At 51.2% G+C, this 20,799-nt stretch overlaps 1 protein-coding gene across 1 annotated transcript in view; it reads left to right on the forward strand.

The window, feature by feature from the left end:
* Positions 1 to 20,799, forward strand: part of CNGB1 (cyclic nucleotide gated channel subunit beta 1) — a gene marked incomplete at its 3' end in the record, with an annotated part of 79,108 nt that overhangs the window by 40,621 nt on the left and 17,688 nt on the right. The window contains exons 15-21 of the mRNA XM_079906482.1: positions 595 to 627; positions 4,692 to 4,785; positions 5,438 to 5,474; positions 13,161 to 13,575; positions 16,485 to 16,583; positions 18,655 to 18,812; positions 20,279 to 20,434. Coding sequence (XP_079762608.1) covers positions 595 to 627; positions 4,692 to 4,785; positions 5,438 to 5,474; positions 13,161 to 13,575; positions 16,485 to 16,583; positions 18,655 to 18,812; positions 20,279 to 20,434 — 992 coding nt within the window. The remainder of the gene's footprint in view (positions 1 to 594; positions 628 to 4,691; positions 4,786 to 5,437; positions 5,475 to 13,160; positions 13,576 to 16,484; positions 16,584 to 18,654; positions 18,813 to 20,278; positions 20,435 to 20,799) is intronic.

Genomic DNA, 20,799 nt, shown 5'->3' on the forward strand with positions numbered 1-20,799 from the left:
CTTGTATTATTCTCTGCCCTCTGTGGTACCCCCGGCCCATACACTTCCTCCCTGCCCCTTTGGCCATGGCCTGAGGCGAGGTATCATCACAAGTGTTGGGAGCACAAGCTTTTCTTCTCTCAGCAGAGTGACCTGGGCAAGTGGCAGGTGGGCACAGAGCTTCTGCCTCCACATCTCTAAAACGGGGTTGATAACAGCCCCTCCTGAGTGGTCAGAGGGCTGGCTGTGAGAATGGATGCGGTAGGAGTGTGTGGTGTGGTGTAAGTGCTCCATCAAAAGTCACCCATCTTCTCATCCCTACTGAGGGTCACTTTTAGTCCCAGTCAGGAAAGAGTTAAACCATGAGGCCACACAGGATTTGGGGGCTAGAAGCCTGCTTAGTGTCATCTACTTTGAGTCCGCGCTTGCCCAGTTCACCTATAATCTTTCTATCCTCAGCAGGAGGGCACACAGCTACTTGATTGCCTCCAGTGACAGGGAGCTCACAACCTCTCAAAGGCCATCCATTTCATCCATATGCACCTCTGAGTTAGGAAATTATTTCTTCTGCCAAAACTATGGCTTCTGTAACCCAGTCCTAATTCTACCCTCCAGGCCTCTCCAGAGCCAGGATCCTCTCATTAACAGGTAACTGCCCCTCCCCTAAATGAAGACCTTAGATGCTGCCTGGCTGCATTAGTGCAGTTCTGTTTGCCCCCTGCTTTCACCTGCCTCTGTGTAGACTGCAGAGCTCTGAGCTGTTCTGCCACCAAACCCGTATGCCCAACACATAGGTCTGCAAATCCCTTTATATGTCACAGCTCCTGAGCTAAAATACCACTTGAAAGCCAGTGAGCCAACGTGCACACACACAGGCACACACACTAACTACACACGTGTTCTCTGCACAGTACACACAGACACACATATCTGCACCGCACATACACACCTGCACACAAACACAGCCACACATGCTGGGTTATGTGCACACTTATGTGTAGGCAGGGCACTTACACGGCCTGACACATGCACAAGCAACACACACGGGCACACGTGTACACACTTGCACTTATCCACACTAGACACAAGTGCATACATACAGTTACCGACAAACACTGCAGGCACACACAGGCTCATACAATGTTCACCCAGAGCTTCAAACTCAGGGCACTTTGGGGCCCGGGGCCCCAGGTAGGGACAAGGGCCCTGTGGTGACAGAGCCAGTGATCCCAGGGCCAAGGCCAGAGGGTGTCAGGCGTGGGACAGGTGGGCTGGGCTGTCACTGGCTGGGGAAGGATGCTTTTGCCAGCTTTGCGGAGGCACAGGGGTTACTGACGACAACGCACAAGCCCTGGTAACGGGCAGATGGTCGCCTAGCGACCTGGTCTCTGTTGGCAACAGCTCAGCTTTTCATAGCAACGGAAGCCTTTTGGGCCCCACCTGGCCTCCCTGGGGCCATTTCCGCAGAGTTCCCCCCGCACATTCCCTCAATCTGATTAGAAGCAGGAAGGATTGGTGGCTCATCTGCCACCCGAGCCACACTGGCTCCAGAGCTGGCCTCACGGGCTCGGGGCCGGGCTCGGGCTCCCCCAATCCTCCTCTGGCATGCACCGACCTGGGGCTTGGAATGAATGTCATCGCCCCCAGCTGAACTCCTGCACCACGGGCGTCCTTGTCAGCAGAGACAGAGAGACCCAAGTAGGTGGCTGCTTCTCCCTAAGGGCTCCCCTCCTTCCTTCTTTCGGGGCTGGGGGACCGGGTGACGAGTCTGCTGAAGGCAACAGTGAGGACCTTAACTTGGGGGCACAGCCTGTTTTGTGACTTGGGGGAGGACAGTGGACTGGCCGTTGCGGCTACTCCCCACACCTTTAACTCGGAGAGCCAGGACCTCTGGGATGCCCGCCTCAGCCAGTCTGTCTGATCCTCTACTTGGAAATCCCTGGAACTTGGGAACTTTCCAGAAGTTGATGGCCCGCTGCATCTGGGCTGGTCAAGAGGGGGCCTCAGCAGGCACCAGGCAACCTGCCAACCAGGGGCAACATGATTTGGGGGTACATGGGTCCCCAAACAGCCCCTGGTGGGGCTGACAGGCCCACCGTAAGGCTTGTTACGTGTCTCCGTAGCTGGAGATGTTTGTGCAAAATGTTCCGCAATCTCTGTGGGTGGTTCACAGACCTGCAGAAGGCCGCCTCCTCTGGGATTTATAATAATAATGACAAGAACAGTCATAATAACAGCTGTCACCTGATTAGCACTTGTTTTCCGTGCCAGACGTGGTGCTAAGGCTCCTACTGCTAATCCCATTTCACAGATGAGAGAACTGAGGCTCAGAGATAACAGCCCACACATCCACGGGTGTCCTGCCAGCAAGCACAGAGCTGGGATTCTGTCCCAGGTCAGGCTGGGCTCCTAAGCGGACACCTAGTACTACAGACAAGGAAAGCTGCTTACCAGTGTTTAGAGACGGAGAACCCAGATGACACCGGACATGGGGAGGTTTTTTGACTTTTCCATGAGCTTCTCACTGGCCCTTCTGACCTCATTCAAATAAGCCAGTCTGTGCAGTACAGGCTGGATGAGTCCTACCCATTTGACAGATAAGCAAACGGAGGCTTCCCGGGGACTTGCTTTCCAGGCCGGATTCTAGAATGAGCAAGACGCCAGGAAGCCTCTGACTGGGACTGTGGGAAGTTCATTTCCTGGGCCTTTGCACTCTGAGAACCGAGGAGGCCCCTGCATCTGTTCCAGGGAAGGAGAACCCAGTCTGCCCCTCGCATCACAAGCCCATCCCACCCTTCCAGGAAGGGCCGACTTCTCTGTCAGGTGTGGAAGGCACGGTTCCTGCAATACTTTGAGAGGCCCCCAAGAACATTTTAATTTCTTTCAAAATCAGACCAAAAAATGAACTTTTAGTTGGAAGAGAATATTTTAATATACAATATTAACATATTAATCTTCATATGAATGCAGTCACAAAATGGAATTTTAAAAATATATTTATGGAGGAAGGGGCCCGTGAAGGCTGAAGTGCCCAGGCCCTGTGGAAGTCATAATATGCCCTTTTCTTTAAGAAAAGCTGTGTCTTCCTGGGCAGGGTAGAGAGTGTGACTGACACTTCAGGCCCCTCACAATGGAAATACATATGCAATGGAGAGAAATAAAGTGAGTTAGGTGCTTGAATCCTCCAAACACTCGCCTCACTCCTCCACGTCACCTGGGGCTGTGCAGACACTCAGAGGCAGGCAGTGGAGAATTAAAGACTTGGTGCTAGAGTCAGAGACACCCATCTTTTATCCAGGTTCACCTGGTACAGGCTGTGTGACCTCGGACAGGCCATCTGACCTCTCTGAGCCTCCGATTTCTGAGCTCAAATAGGATCCGTCATAGCGGGGCTCTCGGGTTTATCTGGGTGAGGATTTGGTGAGACGCTGTGCGTTCCATGTGCTTGGCCCGGCGCCTGGCACACAGCCCTTGGGAGCTGCTGTGACAATATGATTGCTGGCTGATTCCTGCTCCCAGGCTGCTGGCTCCAAACCGACTGGGCTGTAATTCCATCCCCGTCTCCTCACCCACCTCAGGAGGGCTGAGACTTGGCCCTCTGGGTAAAGGATGGGGAATTCAGGTTTTCTGGGCAGCGGATGCCAAAGGGCATCCTCCATGAGCCCCTTGGCAACAGTGGTCCATGGCATGGGGTGAGGCCGTTAGGAAGCAGAATCTAGTCTAACCACAGAAATCACATTAGCCCTTGGTCCCAAGTCATCATTTTAGCCCAGAGATTGCACACAGGCATCTCAGGGCCCAATTTAGTCTGGAGACAGGCTCTTTCGGATATTGACATATTAATATAGATATTAATATAGATAATACAGATGTTAACATAGATCTATTCATTTGGATTAATTATCAGCATCTAGAGATGGGGAGGTCCCCCCTTTAAAATGTGTAGTTCAGGCTCCTCTTGAAAATCAGCAGATCTGGCCACGGGACTCCCATTCCAAGCAGAGTGGGGTTGCTGACTCAGATGGGCACAGGTTCTTCTCTCCTTCCTGTAGTCTCACCCCGGCCCCCGTCACTCATGTATGCCTCTGCCTGGGCCAGGGACCGCTGAAACCTTCAACAGTTGCAGTGTGGCTCTGATCTCATGGCATGGAAAAAACCAGGGTCTGTGTCCAAGGTTTGTGTGATGTGGGACCATTTGCTGTGTGATTTTGGCCAGGGCACTTGACCTCTCTGTGCCTCACCGTTCTCATACTCCCTGCTCTGCCTATATCCCCAAGGTTGCCTGGAGACTCTCAGAGGGGAAATGCTGGGCATAGATTTTGAACACTCTACAATGCCCTTTGGTCAGCCCCTAAAGGACAGCTCCTCAAAAGCGTCCTCCGTGATTTTCTTTGCACTTGCTGTTCCCCTTTCCTGGACACTATTCCCTACCTATGCCCAGCTCGCAGGCCACCTCCTCTGGGAAGCCCTCCTTCCTAGGCAGAATTGTGCTGTGCCCTTCATAGCTACTTGCTCCAGAGTGTGACTCAGACTGGGAACTTGTTAGCAGGATGTGAGATCTGCCACCTGCCTGTGCTGGGAGCTTCAAGAGGGCGAGGACCTATCCTTAGGCGTCTTTGTGCCCCAGCTCCTGGCACAGAGCCTGGCACTCAGCACAGTTCAGGAAACATTTAACACCCCTAACCCCAGCCCTTCCCTCTGCCCCCTCGCAGTCACAGTGTCCTGCTGGATAGCTGTCTGGTGGCGCAGGGAGGCGAGGACCAGAGTGGAGTAGGTGGAGCCGAGCGCCAGAGCGCCTCGCACCAGGTACGGAACAGCACCAGGCTGGCGGCCGGGCTACCTCAGAGGCCTGGACTGGAGTCGGCGGAAGGGGCTGGGCCTTGTCCCCTTTGCTTACAGGGGCGGGGTTTGGCCCATGAGATGCCCATGGGACAGAAGTGAGCAGGGTGGTGCGTGCTGTGAGGCCCTGCTTGTAGCAGGGGTCAGATGGTGTCAGGAGGGGCCCCGGGTGGTACGGCCATGGGTGGGAAGCAGTGGGCTTAGACTCCAGTCCTCACGTGGCTGTGTGACCCTGGGCAAGTCACCTCCCCACTCTGGGCCTCAGTGGCCACTTCTGTAAAATGGGGCTAAAAACCCTTCCCTGGAGTGCTGTATACAGTTCTACGCTGTGAAGTGCGGTGCTGGATGGAGAGTGCCATGGTGGCTGCTTCCGTTGCTTTGTCCCCACGCGCAGAGGGCTGCCCGAGAATCTCCCCTCATTATATGTGACAGGTCCAGGTGTTGGGGCCTGGGGCTCCTATGTGCACTGGACGCCCCAGAAGGTGAGTTGGAGGGTATGACCAAAGGGCTAGTCTTGGGGCCCATCCTGAGGGTAGGTCCCCCCACAGGGGCTGGGCTGGACTAGGGCTAGGACAGGGCTTGATGGTCACAGCTTCGATTTCCTCTTTATCTTTTGCAGGAGCTGCAGGAGGAGGCCGTGGCCGCCAGCTCAGGAGGTAGGCGTGTGGTGGGGTTGCATAAGAATGTCCAGGATGCTTTCAGGCTGGGGGCAGCCAGGGTACAGGGGCAAACCCTCCTCCTGTCCCTCTCAACTCGTCCCCCTGCCCCATCCCATCCTCAGGCAAAACCCATTCTGTGCATCTTAGGGCCACTTTGTCAGAGCCTGATGATGTATTTCAAAGGCCCCAGGGGAATTGCACTGAGGCCCCCCCCCCCCGGACCCCAAGAGGCCTGGGGAAACCATACTCCCAGCCAGCCCCTCCTGCCACCTCCCTCACTGGGAACACAGCTCTCTAGGTTACTGCCCAGCGAGCATTTGGCTCAAATGTAACGTACCTGAGTGAAAACTGGGGCCAGAGCTCGCTAAGGCTGTGTCCTAGACTCTGTGTCCTCTGAGCTTTTCCTTACTGCTAAGATCCCCAGCACAATTTGATTATTTGTCACTCCCACCCCTAATCCTGAGAACTTCAGGGATGGTGGGGACAGAGCCTAGGGGAGTGAGGATGTCTGGACACTGAGCCCTGGCCTCGCAAACTTCCACAGGCCTCAGGACACGGTGGTGCTCCACCTGCCCTTTGAGGCAGACAGACCATTTTACAGATGAGAAAACTGAGGCTCCATGTGGGCAGCATTTGGCTCAGTGGTCAAGGACACAGACCTGCATTTCACTATTGGCTCCTCCCTCTTCCTCACTCTTCTGTGACCTCTCTTAACTGTGGCTCCCAAATCAAGAAAGAGGCTGTAACAGTACCTACCTCACTGGGTTGTTGGGCAGAGTGGGGGTGACAATACATCACTGGAACTGAAAGAAGAGACCATAATGGGGACCACGACAATGACGTTTGTGTCCCAGGCAGCCATTGGTGGAAATGGGACTGGACCCGCGTGTCTTAACCCCAGGTGTCCTGAGCCTGCCCCCCACCTGATCTTTGAAAAAATCCTCTGTTAACTTTAACCCAAATCTGCCGGAAACCTACTAAGTCTGCACCCCACACGGATGAACAAGACCAGGATCACCCGGTTGCAGACTCAGGTTCCGTGGGGCTGGTTCCACCCCCTTCCCCAGGTCATCTGGAAGCAGGTGGCCTGGAACCACACTTTGAGAAACACTGAAACACAGCCCTTTGTCTGCCGCCACTCGAAAGTGCGGCTCTTGAACCAGCAGCTTTGGTGTCACCTGGGAGCTGGTTAGAAATGCAGAATCCCAGGCCCCATCCCAGACCTGCTGAACCAGAACCTGCACTGTTAACGAGATCCCTGGTGATTTCTCTGCACATTCGTGTTTGAGAGGCAATGGCCTTGAGCCCTTGTTCTCAATCATGACTGCACACTGGAATCATCTGGGGAGATTTAAAAATCTTGGGGCCAGTCCTCACCCCAGACCATTAAATCAGAATCTCTGGGGATGGGCCCACGCATCAGGCATTTCCAGACCTCCCCAGGCGATTCCAATAGGCAGCCCATTTGGGGAAACAGGGACCTAGGAAAAGTTATTGCTTCTGGTTGTAAGTGAAATTAATTGAGCTCCGGGATTTCTTTGGGATGGAAAATCCTAAGAACGTTTGAGTCTGTGAGCCTAAGCCTGAGGGGTTCTGGGTTCTCTGATTCTAATTTCTTTGAGTCTAAAGTATGAAATGCTACGATGGTTGGTTAGCAGAGAAAGCTCCAGAACTGGGGCGCTCAGGGCTGTCTCTCAGAGCTGTTGGGTGGACGAGCCACATGACTGGTGATGCTCTTGACACTGAACTCCAGGGACAAGAGTGTTGCTCCAGACTTAGGGTTCAGCTGCTGCGAGCGCAGGTGGGCACCGGGCTGGTCTGTGGTGGTGCTGGTGGGGAACAGCCCCACCTACCCTGCCTCTCCCAACTCTGTGCTCCTCATTGCAGTCCCCAGGGTCCCGCCTCTGCCTGAGATCCCCTGCCCCCAGCACCATGGCTAAACCAGGTCGGGACGTGGAGCTGAATCGCCTGGTCCAGGACCAGCCACCTGGCCAAGTGACCCCCAGGCTTGCTCCCCCAAACCTGGTGGAGCACCTCCCCAATGTGCCCAGCTACCACCCCCCGATCACCCGCACCCCTGTCCTCATCTCCCGGAGGACAGCCTTGTCCAACTCCAGCTTCGCCAAGGAGACCAGGAGCTCCATCGGTCGCCTAGGTAGCGTGAAATTGACCACCCAGCGCGCTGGTGTCTGTGGTGTGCTTCTGCATGGCTTGGGCTGTTTCCTGCATGGGTGCCATGGTCTTGGCGTGGGACCACTATTTGGGCTCATGGAACACCACCCCTTCTTCCTCTGCTGACCAGTGCCTTCATCTTGCTTTGTGGTGACTTGAAGGGTATTAGTCCCCTTCTCTCTGTGCCTAAAATTCCACAATGAGCAATTCATTTCTTTGGGTTAAACACGGCGTTTTGCAGATCATCAATTTTTATACAGGTAGTCACTCATACCCGAGTTTAAACAAGTCACTCAGATCTCCAGGCCAAGAGGCTTGGGGCAGGGAGCTGGGTGGGGGAAGAGAGTAATCAGAGGGGAATGAACCAGAAGAGGAATGTGGAGGTCCATTGCAGACAGAATCTACCGACCTTGAGAGTTGGCTGGGAGCTAGACTTTCTGAGGACTGTTGTTATCTGCTCAGCAAATTCCCTTTCAGGAAAGGGGAGGCCCCCAGGTGCTGACAGGCAGACCCAGAGGAGGCGTCCTCAGGGGCCAGTGCAGAGAGAGAGCCTGTCTGGATCCATTTAATTGTGACAAGATCCCCGCAGTGGCCTTCGGAAAGTGCTGGGAGACATACTGGTGCCTCTGGGCTAACCCCTGTCACTTTCTGCCTTGACTCAAACCAGACCTGCCATTTTCCCTTTAATTTGTTTCTTTGTTTTTGGATTACACTGGGCAAGTTTGCCTCTGAGATTCACAGGCAGGTCGAGCTGAACATTTCACAAGAAGAGATCCACTCTCGTCCTCTCCCTCCTCCTGGCCTGGGGTGGGCACAGAGTTGGGGCAAGGTGGCACGTGATCAACCCCATGACAGGGGATGACACGCCAGGCTCAGTGTTCCGGGTAGGGCCTAAATCTCCTCACTCCAAAGGGTCTTCCACGCCCTCTACCCTTATATCGCGGCTCGAGTTTTGTGCACTCTGTACCAACTCTGCGTTTATTTACTTACCATCTTTCTTTCAGTGGATGCACTTTTTTCATTTAATTGAGTGTATTTAAACAGGAAGCTTTACATTATAATTCAAATGGAAAACCAGCATGGCCTGCCATAAATATAGAGAAGGCATAAACAGAAATAACCACAAAGGTATGGAGAACAATGCAGAGTCGGTAGTTTCTAGTGAGGTGCGTGGCCTGCTGAAGGCTCATAGCTGAGTCTGCTCTCCCAGCTGCAAAGGGGGATTCAGACGTGTCAGAGAGGTGTTAAGGCCACAGCAGCACTAACCTGAGGCTTTCTCTCTGCCTTCTCAGGATCCAGACAGAACCGGACAGGGAGAAACGGTTCCATTCTGTCATCCTTTGCCTTGGCTATGCCATCTAAAGTCATCGTGTGCCTTCTCTGGTCCCTGGGAGCCCCACACTTTGAGAAATAGTCCCAGTGACACATTGGGACAGTGGGTGGAACCGGCTGTCATTGACACATGATGATTTTATTTTATTTACTGATGAATAGGCAAGGATGTTTACTGCAGCACTGTTTAAATAGTCATTAATACAGACTATTTATAAAATGACTCTATTAGCCATTAAAAATAAAACAAGTAGAGAAATAGAAAATATTGTCAGTCAAAAAAATCTTTCAGATAATTAAAAGATTTAAAAAACAGGGATTTCTATAAGGCTTGGTATTGGCCACGGTAGTGGTCGAATTTACAACACAGATGAATAGAGAGATGTAAATCAAGGCCTTCTTCCCCAGACTTGGTTCTAAAACATTTACTATCTAGGATCAAGAGCAAGGTCCTTCGGTGATAGTTTGCGGGTCTTATATATGGTTTCTACCTACGCCCAATCTAAACAGTAGGACACACGATGATCTTAGATGCTGCAGACAAGGCGGTGACAGCATGTAGTGAGAACATTATTCCCATTTCAGTGGTGCTGCTTGGCACCTCTCAGCCGAGGTTTCTTTTTTTAAAATTTTTTTATTTTTTTATTTTTTTTTTTGCGGTATGCGGGCCTCTCACTGCTGTGGCCTCTCCGTTGCGGAGCACAGGCTCCGGTTGCGCAGGCTCAGCGGCCATGGCTCACGGGCCCAGCCGCTCCGCGGCATGTGGGATCTTCCCGGACCGGGGCATGAACCCGTGTCCCCTGCATCGGCAGGCGGACTCTCAACCACTGCGCCACCAGGGAAGCCCCCAAGGTTTCATTTTGACAGAGGCCTCTACGTATGTTGGTCACCAACCTCAGGATGGGAGAAGAGTTTCAGCTCTGGAGCCAGGCTGCCTGGGTCCAAATCTGGGCTCTGCTGAAAGTTTCTTAATCTCTCTGTGCTTCGGTTTCCTTCTCCACAAAATGGGGACAATGGTAACAGGGACCTCATAGAGTGGCCGGGAACGATGAAGGAGTTTATATCTATAAAGCGCTTAGAGTTTAGTGAAATTAATGCCTAGCAGGCATATAGGAAGTGCTTAACAGTAAATATTGTTATTCTCTAAACCAATTTAAGCATAAGATATTCTTTATATTCGGAATTATAGTATTCTTATTCTATAAATCAGTATAATATAAACGAATATAATTTCTACTTTGAGTTTCTGCTCTGCCAAGCTGGCAGGAAATGAAACATCAGGCTTAGGAGTTCCCCGCCCTCCCCTGGGAGTGATTGAGTTCATAGGGTCTTGTGCAGGGCGAGGCAGGGGGTAAGGGGACCACCTTCTCCTTCCCAGGTTCCGTGAGACAGCTTCATGGATGCTGAGACCAGGGTGTTTTTTTGCTGCCTGGGGGCCATGCTGGGGGCACCCCAGGGCCCTGAGCATTTTTGAGAAGCTGCCCTTGTCCTGGCTGCCTCCACGCCCCTAGCCCACCTCCAGCTCACCTCTCTCAAGGTCTTCAGGGAAGCAGGGGGAAGTCCCCGCTGCACCGTGTCTCTCTCCTGTGAGGCCCTGAAGAGGTAAAATTGTCACTCTATGCAAAAACGTGATACTATATATAGAAAATCCTAAGGACTCCATGCAAAAACCACTAGATCTAATAAATGAGTTCAGCAAAGTAGCAGGATACAGGATAAACTTTCAAAAATCGGTTGCATTTCTTTACACTAACAATGATATATCAGAAAGGGAATGTAAAAAAAGAATACCTTTTAAAACAGCACCAGAAAAAATAAAATACCTAGGAATAAACCTGACCAAGGAGGTGAAAGACTTATACACTGAAAACTATGAAACATTAATAAAGGAAATTAAAGAGGATTCAAAGAAATGGAAAGATATCCCATGCTCTTGGATTGGAAGAATTAATATTGTTAAAACGACAATACTACCCAAAGCAATCTACAGATTCAATATGATCCCCATCAAAATACCCAAGACATTTTTCACAGAACTAGAACAAATAATCAAAAAATTTATATGGAACCATAAAAGACCCAGAATTGCCAAAGCAATCCTGAGGAAAAAAAGCAAAGCAGGAGGCATAACTCTCCCAGACTTCAGACAATACTACAAAGCTACCGTAATCAAAACAGCATCGTACTGGTACAAAAACATACATACGGATCAATGGAACAGAATAGAGAGCCCAGAAATAAACCCACACACCTACAGTCAATTAATCTTTGACAAAGGAGGCAAGAATATAAAATGGGGAAAAGACAGTCTCTTCAGAAAGTGGTGCTGGGAAAGTTGGACAGCTGCATGTAAATCAATGAAGTAGAACACACCCTCATAGCATACACAACAATAAACTCAAAATGGCTTAAAGACTCAAACATAACACATGACACCATAAAACTCCAAGAAGAGAACATAGGCAAAACATTCTCTGACATAAATAGTACCAATGTTTTCCTAGGTCAGTCTCCCAAGGCAATAGAAATAAAAGCAAAAATAAACAAATGGGACCTAATCAAGCTTTCAAGCTTTTGCACAGCAAAGGAAACCATTAAAAACAAAAACAAAAAAAAGACAACCTAGGGAATGGGAGAAAATATTTGCAAATGATGTGACAGACAAGGGCTTAATCTCCAAAATATACAAACAGCTCATACAACTCAACACAATAACAAAACAACCCAATTGAAAAATGGGCAGAAGACGTTAATAGACATTTCTCCAAAGAAGGCATAGAGGCGGCCAACAGACACATGAAAAGATGCTCAACATCACTAATTATTAGAGAAATGCAAATCAAAACTGCATTGAAGTACCACCTCACACTGGTCAGAATGACTATCATTAAAAAGTCTACAAATAACAGATGCTGGAGAGGGTGTGGAGAAAAGGGAACCCTCCTATACTGTTGGTGGGAATGTAAATTGGTGCAGCCACTATGGAGAACAGTATGGAGGTTCCTCAGAAAACTAGAACTAGAGTTGCCATATGATCCAGCAATCCCACTCCTAGGCATATACCCAGACAACACTATAATTCAGAAAGACACATGCACACCTATGTTCATAGCAGCACTATTCACAATAGCCAAGATATGAAAACAACCTACATGTCCATTGACAGAAGAATGGATAAAGAAGATGTGGTGCATATATACAATGGAATACTACTCAGCCATAAAAAAGAATGAAATAAGGCCATTTGCAGCAACATGGATGCAACTAGAGATTATCACACCAAGTGAAGTAAGTCAGAAAGAGAAAGACAAATACCATATGATACCACTTACATGTGGAATCTAAATATGGCACAAATGAACCTATCTACAAGACAGAAACAGACTCAGACATAGAGAGCAGACTGGTGGTTGCCAAAGGGGAGGGGGTGGGGAGGGAAGGACTGGGAGTTTGGGATTAGCAGAGGTAAACTATTATACATAGGATGGATAAACAACAAGGTCCTACTGTAGAGCACAGGGAACTATATCCAATATCCTGTGACAAACCATAATAGAAAAGAATATTAAAAAAAGGAATATTGATATGTGTATAACTGAGTCATTTTGCTGTACAGCAGAGATTGACACAACATGGTAAATCAAATATAAAAAGAGTGTGAGGCCCTTTAGCCCCGTGTCTCATGCCCCCACAGGCCTGGGAAAGCCTTGTCACTCCTACCTTGGGATGGGGAAACTGAGGCCCAGAGAGGGGAAGCAGCTGAGCCAGGCCGCACCAGGCGAGGCCCTAGGATGTGGCACCCCCAGGCTCCCCGTGCTCTATCTGAGTGATGCACCCCCATCACCCACTCCAGGGCCTTGATGCTCCTCCAGGCCCAGGGAAACCAGGCTGGGTTTTAGAGAGCTGGGCTCCAGGCTGTGTCCAGGAGCTCCTGTGGCTTCTGTGGCATCGTGGCTTCTTCTGTGGCTCCTGGGTTAGTGGCTGGCATGGGCGTGGCTGTCAGAGGGCCCTGGGCTCCGCATCGTTGTGCCCGCTGCATGGATCTCTCCTGTGGGCCCTGTTGGGAGGCAAGCCTTCCAGAGGCCCCTCCACACACGCTTTCTGTGGCTTCCCTGTAGAACACAGCAAGGCCCTGGGACCTGGCTTCTCTCTGACACTGTGCCTCCTTCCTCTCCCCAGTACCTGCCACGGAAGAGCACCCAGAATTGCAGGTGGAAGACGCTGATGCTGACAGCCAGCCCCTCAACGAGGAGGAGAATCCACCCTCTCCCACGGAAGAGCCCCCGGAAGTGCAGGTGGAAGATGCTGATGCCGACAGCCAGCCCCTCAACGAGGAGAAGAATCCACCCTCTCCCACGGAAGAGCCCCCGGAAGTGCAGGTGGAAGACGCTGATGCCGACAGCCAGCCCCTCAATGAGGAGGAGAATCCACCCTCTCCCACGGAAGAGCCCCCGGAAGTGCAGGTGGAAGACGCTGATGCCGACAACCAGTCCCTCAACGAGGAGGAGAATCCACCCTCTCCCGTGCCGCTGCCCCCGTCTCCTGCCAAATGCGACACACTTGGGGTCCCAGGATCAGCCACAGGGAGCCTCAGGTCACCTTTTATGCTTCTCTTGGGCTTTTCATAGCACAGTGCCACCTGTGCATTTGGCATTTGAGGACACTGGGGCCAGAGAGGGGAAGAAGCTGGCCCAAGTCACTCAGCGAGTTGCTGTCAGCGCTGGGACTATGGCCCCACCATTTTCCGTTCTCCTAATTTCTGGCTTCAGGCTCTATAGAAAGAGCTCTCTGAGGAAGCCCTGTCCAGAATACCCTCAATTGTACATTTGAAGGGGGTAAAAAATGTGACAGGGCTAATTTTATTGTTAAATAATACAATGGACATACCAAAGAACACTAGATATAATAACCATCCCTAACCCCACCACTCTAGGTGGTACTTTTATTTTTCTGCCTTCTCTTCCATACCTTGTCCGTGGGCCCATGCTTTTGAGTGGTTTTAGTTGAAGGAGTGATTGGATCATATCTCATTTGAGACCACATCTTATTTATTGAGCCCTTTTCCGTATTGCTAGTCTGTCTCCTTAACACTCATTGTGATGCTGTGTTGACATCCTCCAGCTCCGTGTGCCAGGAGAGACATAACAATCCTCTGTGGTTGAATACTGTCCACAGTGGTGCTACAAATATCTCTTTGGTCTTCTGCCCTCTGTCCTTGGGCTCCTTTCTCGAGAGTGGGTTTTCTGGTCAGGGTTGCGTGTGTTTTTGTGCCCCTCGAGATAGGTTAGTTGCTGCATGGTTAGAGTTGGTTTTGGACAATCTGAGCCAGGTAACTGAGAGAGGGCCTGCAGAGAGCTGTAGGTAGTCTGTGAAGTGCAGTGCAGTGCTGTGTGAGTGGTCAATTAAGCTAAAGGGGAGCTGCCAGTGCATCTCCTTTGCTGGCTAGATTGAGGGATGGTTCTTTTTTCTTGATTAATTCTTGCTTTTATCCATGAACCCTTGAGTAATTTCTCAGCTGAGGTCAGAAGACTGCCAAAACAGAGATGGTTGGACGTAGCAAATAGAAGGCTCCTGGATTTTGATGTGGAGAAAAGAGTCATGATCTCACCCAGCCTTGGAACACAGCTCACAGACACATCAGTCCTCACGTTTAATTCACTGAATCATGCACAAAGTACAGAGAGCAGAAGACAGGGCACCACCATAATTGTAGACATCTGGTCTACCGCCCTCTGTTCCCTTCATAAGGGTAGGGAAACTGTACAGGCTGGGTTAGAGGTGGATATTCGGGAGGAGGGAGGGGACTAAGATCACTTGGGACAAGAATCAAAGCCTCCTGCCTTTTGCTTATGAGCTGGGTCTGTGAGGCTCCTCTTATTATCATTCATTCATTCATTTGCAAACATTTACTGAACATCTTTACGTGCCAGGCTCTGCTCTAGGTGCAGTGGTTGCATCAGGGAGAAGCCTGAGAGGGGCCTGCCCTCATGGGGCTGACATTCCAGTGGGGCCGAGATAGACAATGAACAAGTAATCACACAAGGTTTTTCCAGAGAGTGCTAAGGAGAATGTGACTGTGAGAAACTGGGACGCCTCAGCCTGAGCTTGGCGCCAAGAGGGAATTCTGATGCCTGACATGAGAGGCCAGTGCGGCTGCCTGTGGCCCGGGACGGAATGAGCACTGGGGGCAACTGATGGGAACAGAAAAGCCACCAAAACAGAGGGGCACACGGGCAAGGCCCTTCTCACAGTGCAATGCTGTGGTTTGGAGTGAATCCCGAACATCCCCTGTCTACGAGGATTATGAAAATTCAACAAGCTACTGTATGTGAGGTGCTCAGCACAGGGCCAGGCACTGGGCGGTGCTGGAGGAGCATAGCTGCTGATTTAGTTCCACACTCTTGATTCTCTCCAGGCCCGGAGAGGGCACTGGGCTGGGAGCAAGAGGCCTGAGTTTAAGTCCCAGTTGTGAGATTTTTGCCCCAGTCTTCTTGTTTGCAGGCATCCTTTTAATTAGAGCGTAAAAGAGGTGAACCCATGAGTTTTGCCATTCTAGGCGAGTTGGCGGAAGGTAATAGGGTGGTTTCAGAGCCTTGTGGAATAAAGCAAGTGCTGCACATCCCTCTGACTGTATCCCTTTACGAGCCCTAATGATGGAGTCCTGAGTCACAGTGGTTGAGTATGGGAAGAGTACCAAGTGGATTCAAATCTAGACACCAGCAGCTGAGACACCAGTGATTCCAAATGCAGCACTGTGGCAGACTTGGACTGAATGATGGGGACCTGGACATAATTTAGCCTTCATTCTTCAGATAGGGAAGCGGGAACTCCAGGAGGGCATGGGCTTTCCCCAGGTCACACCATGAGCTGGAAAACAGACTTCATGGCCCGTGGGTGTCAGCTTTTCCAGCCAGGGGCACATCTGCAAAGGGAGAGAAGCTGAGCTTCCAGGAGAGTTAATAAGATGGAATGTGAGCCCTCACACCTTCTCAGTAGCTGGAAGGGTGGTGTGATGGAGGAGGGGACGGGGTGGACTGGGAAGGGCAGTGCCCTCAGACTGGGAGGTGGAAGGGAGAAGGATGTTTAAACTGAGACCCGACTGAGGGATAAGCACCTCACTGAATTGGGTAGGTTTAGTCCCATTTTATAGAGGGGGAAAACTGAGACAGCTCAGAGGGTTTGAGTAACTTGCCAAGGTCACACACTGGGAAGAAGCAGGGCTGGGGTGCAAATTCGGGTTTGCCCGATCCCAAGTCAGTGCTGTTACTTTTATGCTAGGCCATTGAATGGATGCAGAGACCGAGATCCAGAGGTTGGATGTGTCCCCTCTTCTCTTTTTTGTTTCCCTGCAGGCAAGCGAGGACCCTTTGGCAGCACCATCCTCTGTCCCCACCTCCCCCCCAGGATTCGCTCTGGGTGATCTGCAGGGCTCAAAGCTGGTTCACCCCCTCGCGGCCCCTGCCTCCCTGAAGGCCCCTCCCTTCCATGTCTGTGCTCTTGCAGGAAGAGGCTGTGCTCCCAAGATGATGAGGCTGAAGAGCTGTCACCGGCTGTATCGCCCGTGGTCGCTTGTTCGGACCCCACCAGCCCGCAGGGCACTGAGTAAGTGGGGGCCACCTCTGGGGTCTCAGGGAACCAGAAGTCTGGGTGGGGATGGGCAAGCAAAGGGAGGTGAGTTGGGAGGAGAATGGATGTTTTTAGAACCTTCCACCCCAAGGCAGACTGTGCCCGTGGCTTCCCGGCAGTAAGAGAGGGCTGGGTCTCCTGCCCAGGCTGCTTCTGACCAGCCCAGAAATTCTGAAAAATCTGGTCAGCAGAATGGGCTCAAGCTCTGGGCCCAGCTGTGTCCAGAACCACAGAGAGTGGGCCCTGGGGAATCCACATCTTTATAAGCTCCCCAGGTGATTCTGATGCAACTGGTCTGTGGAACAATGTTTAGAGGCAACTATGAGGGCATCGGGACCTGTGTCTCTGACATCGAAGTGTCACAAGGGCTGGGCCAGTGGGAGGTGTTTTCCTGAAGAGTCTACGTAGGCTGGTGACAGTGAATACCCCAGCCCTGGGCTCTGGCCTGGGATCCTCACCTCCTCTCCAGCCATTGCTTCTGGAGTGACCTTAGGAGACAATATACTTTCCTTCCAGTCCTTTTTTCTGTCCATAATTTTGTGGAGTTTATGCTTAACAGTATTGTGGAAAGTTCAGAAAAGCAAAAGAAGCAGGAAAAAACCCAAACCTCACGTATAGTCCAGTGATCCATTTTAGCATACAGTGGAGTCACATCTTATGCAGTAGGGTAGGGGTAGGGGTAGGGTTTACTATCAGAAAATAAGCCAGAAATCAGGTATAATAATAAAAACTACCTTTGAAAACTCTTAAGGTGGTCAGCATGGAACCCCATGTATTACCTGAGTAGGTTAAGATGCTATAACAAATAGACCTCAGTGATTCAGTGGCTTAAGGAAGAAGACGTCTCATATGTCACAGTTGTGTCACTGGTGGTGTGTTTCAGGTCAGTGGAAGGCTCTGCCCCCTGCAGTCATTTAGGGCCCCAGCCAACAGTGGCTCTGCCACCTTTGTGTGGCTTTCAAGACCCTGCTGGTCACCACTAGAAAGGGGGAGTGCCAGGACGCTCTTCCACAAGGAGGCCCGGAATTGCACTAGCATGTCCACCCGTGAGAGCTCGCACGGCCACACCTGGGCAATGTAGTCGCTGGCTGCGCGGTGACCCCTCCCTGCAGGAGGGAGTGGGTGTAGGTGAGCAGCTCGTGTCTCCTCTGCCCCCCAGCACTCTCTCTCATTATGACCCCCCCACTGATTTTCTCCAGCTAGCTCCCTCAACTGACACAAGAAGAGTAGCTGGCTTGAGTTTCAGTGCCTCAATGTATGAAAAAAAACAGTAGATCTGTAAACACTAGTGTTACCCTCAGCTCAGCAAGAAGATCACAGGCTACTCAGAGGAGAACATAGAACATAGGCTGGTTCACACGGCCGCCCGTCTCAACTCACCCAGGGCTCTTGACACACACTGAGCGGAAGACTCTCATTCATTCTCTCTGTCTGTGTCTGTCTCTCCCTTGCTGCAAGTTCATACAGTTTAAATTCCTATAAACTAAAAGAATATGTAATGTATCTGCACTGTTTTTTAATATTTATTTATCTATTTATTTATTTAGGCTGCACTGTGCAGCTTCTAGGATCTTAGTTCCCTGACCAGGGATCGAACCTGGGCCCTCGGCAGTGAGAGCACAGAGTCCTAACCACCAGACAGCCAGGGAATTCCCTGCACTGTTTTTTCCATCAGTTATTTCCTAAGCCTAAAAAAGTAGCCCCTGTCCCCTCTCTGATCTGTCCTGTATCTCATGTGAACCCCAAACTGAGACTAACAGCCCTGAACTGAGTTCCAGAGTTTCCCCCTGAATCACAAGTGGAATCCGAGTGTTTTTGGAATTGCCCATCTGAATCAGAGCATTCGTGGTACATTTTCTGAAAGCTGGGCACCCGGGTGTTTTTCCTCCCAGGAGATATTAAGGTGGGTTTGATGTTTTGATGTCAGAAGAAGACTGGGCCAGGATTTACCCCCGAAGGCCAGGTGGGATATAGATTCAGCTCTTGCCCGGTGGCGCAGGGGTCCCTCCCCACGCAGCCCGCTCAGCTCTGGGTGGTGTTCCCTCAGTGACCAGGACCGCGCAGCCTCCACAGACAGCCAGACCAGTGCCCTCATCAACAACCGGCTCCAGGAGCTGGTGAAGCTTTTCAAGGAGCGGACGGAGAAGGTGAAGGAGAAGCTCATCGACCCTGATGTCACCTCTGATGAAGAGAGCCCCAAGCCCTGTGAGTCCAGAGCTGGGGCTGGGCCACCTGACCAGGGGTGGGGTGGGGCCCCTTAAGGCCCCTGTCAATTCTTGGGGAAGGTGGCCCCAAGGAAACGGTTGGGGTGCTTGAGAGAAGCCCAGATCTCCATTCTCTGGAATTTGAGGTCCTTTATGTACAGGTTTAGCTACGTGTCCAGGGGAGGAAAGAATGTCAAAGTTCTGACCAGTGATCCAGTTGTACTTGGCTCTCCCTCCCACAGGGCAAGTTCCCTTGTTGACCCCCTGCCCCTTTCCCGCTGGCGGGCAGGTGGTCCACCCTGGGATGTATCTCATGGTCTTGCACTTAGATGGTGTCCATAGCCCACTCTGGAACTACACAGTCTTATTTTTCAGAGGCCTCCACTGCAATATTCTTATGGGGTTACCTGAAAGTTCCCTGCTTTCAAAGTGCCAGGAGGAAATAAGAACCATGCTGTCTTGCCAGGGAGGTTTTCTAGGTCTTTTCAAAGGAGGGTTGTGCCTTAGAACTCATGGTGCCAACAGTGGACCTAGCAGAGCCTGACTTCACACTCCTAAAGCTGGAAACATAGCCATATTAAACCTGTAAGAACCAATTTCTAGGTCACCAACAACATCACCATAGATGCACAGGAAAACTGTGATCCCATCTGGTGTCTTGTTTTAGAGATGAGACAGCTGAGATTTCTGCTCTGAAAAACCTAGAACAATGTTTTCCTGATTTCTGGCCCTGGGTGGTGGAAGTTCTGGGTACCAATGCCCCTAGCCGTCCAGAGAAACCAAGGGGTGCAAGCACAGACACACAAGCACACACTCAACTGAAACATCCGGCTTGCCCAGAAACACCTCATTTTAGGCAGTTCCTGAGAAGCGGTCCCAGACTGGTAGCTGTAAGAGTTCGGAGCAGGTGCCCAGGTTGCTATTAAGCAAGATCTTTGTGGTTTGCTGCAGGAGAGCACCCAGAGCTTGTAGCAGGTTATGGGATGGTGCCAGGGTCCCCTCGGCTTCAGTTCCAGAGTCTGCAGTTGGGAGCCTTCTCTTTTTTGTGTTTTCATTAATTAATTAATTTTTGGCTATGTTGGGTCTTTGTTGCTGCGTGCGGGCTTTCTCTAGGGTAGGGGTAGGGGTAGGTAGGTAGCAGGGGCTACCCTCCGTTGCAGTGTGCGGGCTTCTCATTACGGTGACTTCTCTTGTTGCGGAGCACGGGCTCCAGGTGCATGGGTTTCAGTAGTTGTGGCGCACGGGCTTCAGTAGTTGTGGTTCGCGGGCTTCAGTAGTTGTGGCACACAGGCTTAGTTGCTCCGCAGTGTGTGGGATCTTCCCGGACCGGGGCTCGAACCCGTGTCCCCTGCACTGGCAGGTGGATTCTTAACCACTGCACCACCAGGGAAGTCCTGCGAGCCTTCTCTTTGCATCCTCTACCCGAGCCTCAGGGCTGGGTCAGAGGGTCACAGTGTCATCCCATAGCCCCAGCCAAGAAAGCCCCAGAGCCGGCCCTGGATGTGAAGCCAGCTGAATCGGGGCAGGTGGAGGAGGAACACTATTGTGAAATGCTCTGCTGCAAGTTCAAACGCCGCCCCTGGAAGAAGTACCAGTTTCCCCAGAGCATCGACCCGACGACCAGTGAGTCCTGGGAAGGCGGTGGGCGTTGCCACATGTCACATGAGAGGGCAGGAGAATGGGAGGGGGTGGGGGCAGTGCAAGGGCGGGCCCCAAACAAAGTCCCTGAACTAGGACCATAAGATCATACCCATCTTAACAGACAAGCAAACTAAGGTACAGAGAAGTTAACTGGCCTAAAGACACAACTAGTCAGTGGCAGACTCAGGACTCCTGACTCTTGGCCAAGTCTTTTTTCTACTCTGCTCTTCCTGGCTCCTTCCCAGAGCTGCTGCTCTGAGCAGAAAAGGGGAAAAGTTCTTCCAACATCTAAAGTGAAGTCCCTCTCACTTGCCTTTTAGCCCATTTTGTATTCTTCAGGAATAACG

This window comes from Stenella coeruleoalba, assembly GCF_951394435.1.
Source record: "Stenella coeruleoalba genome assembly, chromosome: 20".
Classification (NCBI taxonomy): domain Eukaryota; kingdom Metazoa; phylum Chordata; class Mammalia; order Artiodactyla; family Delphinidae; genus Stenella; species Stenella coeruleoalba.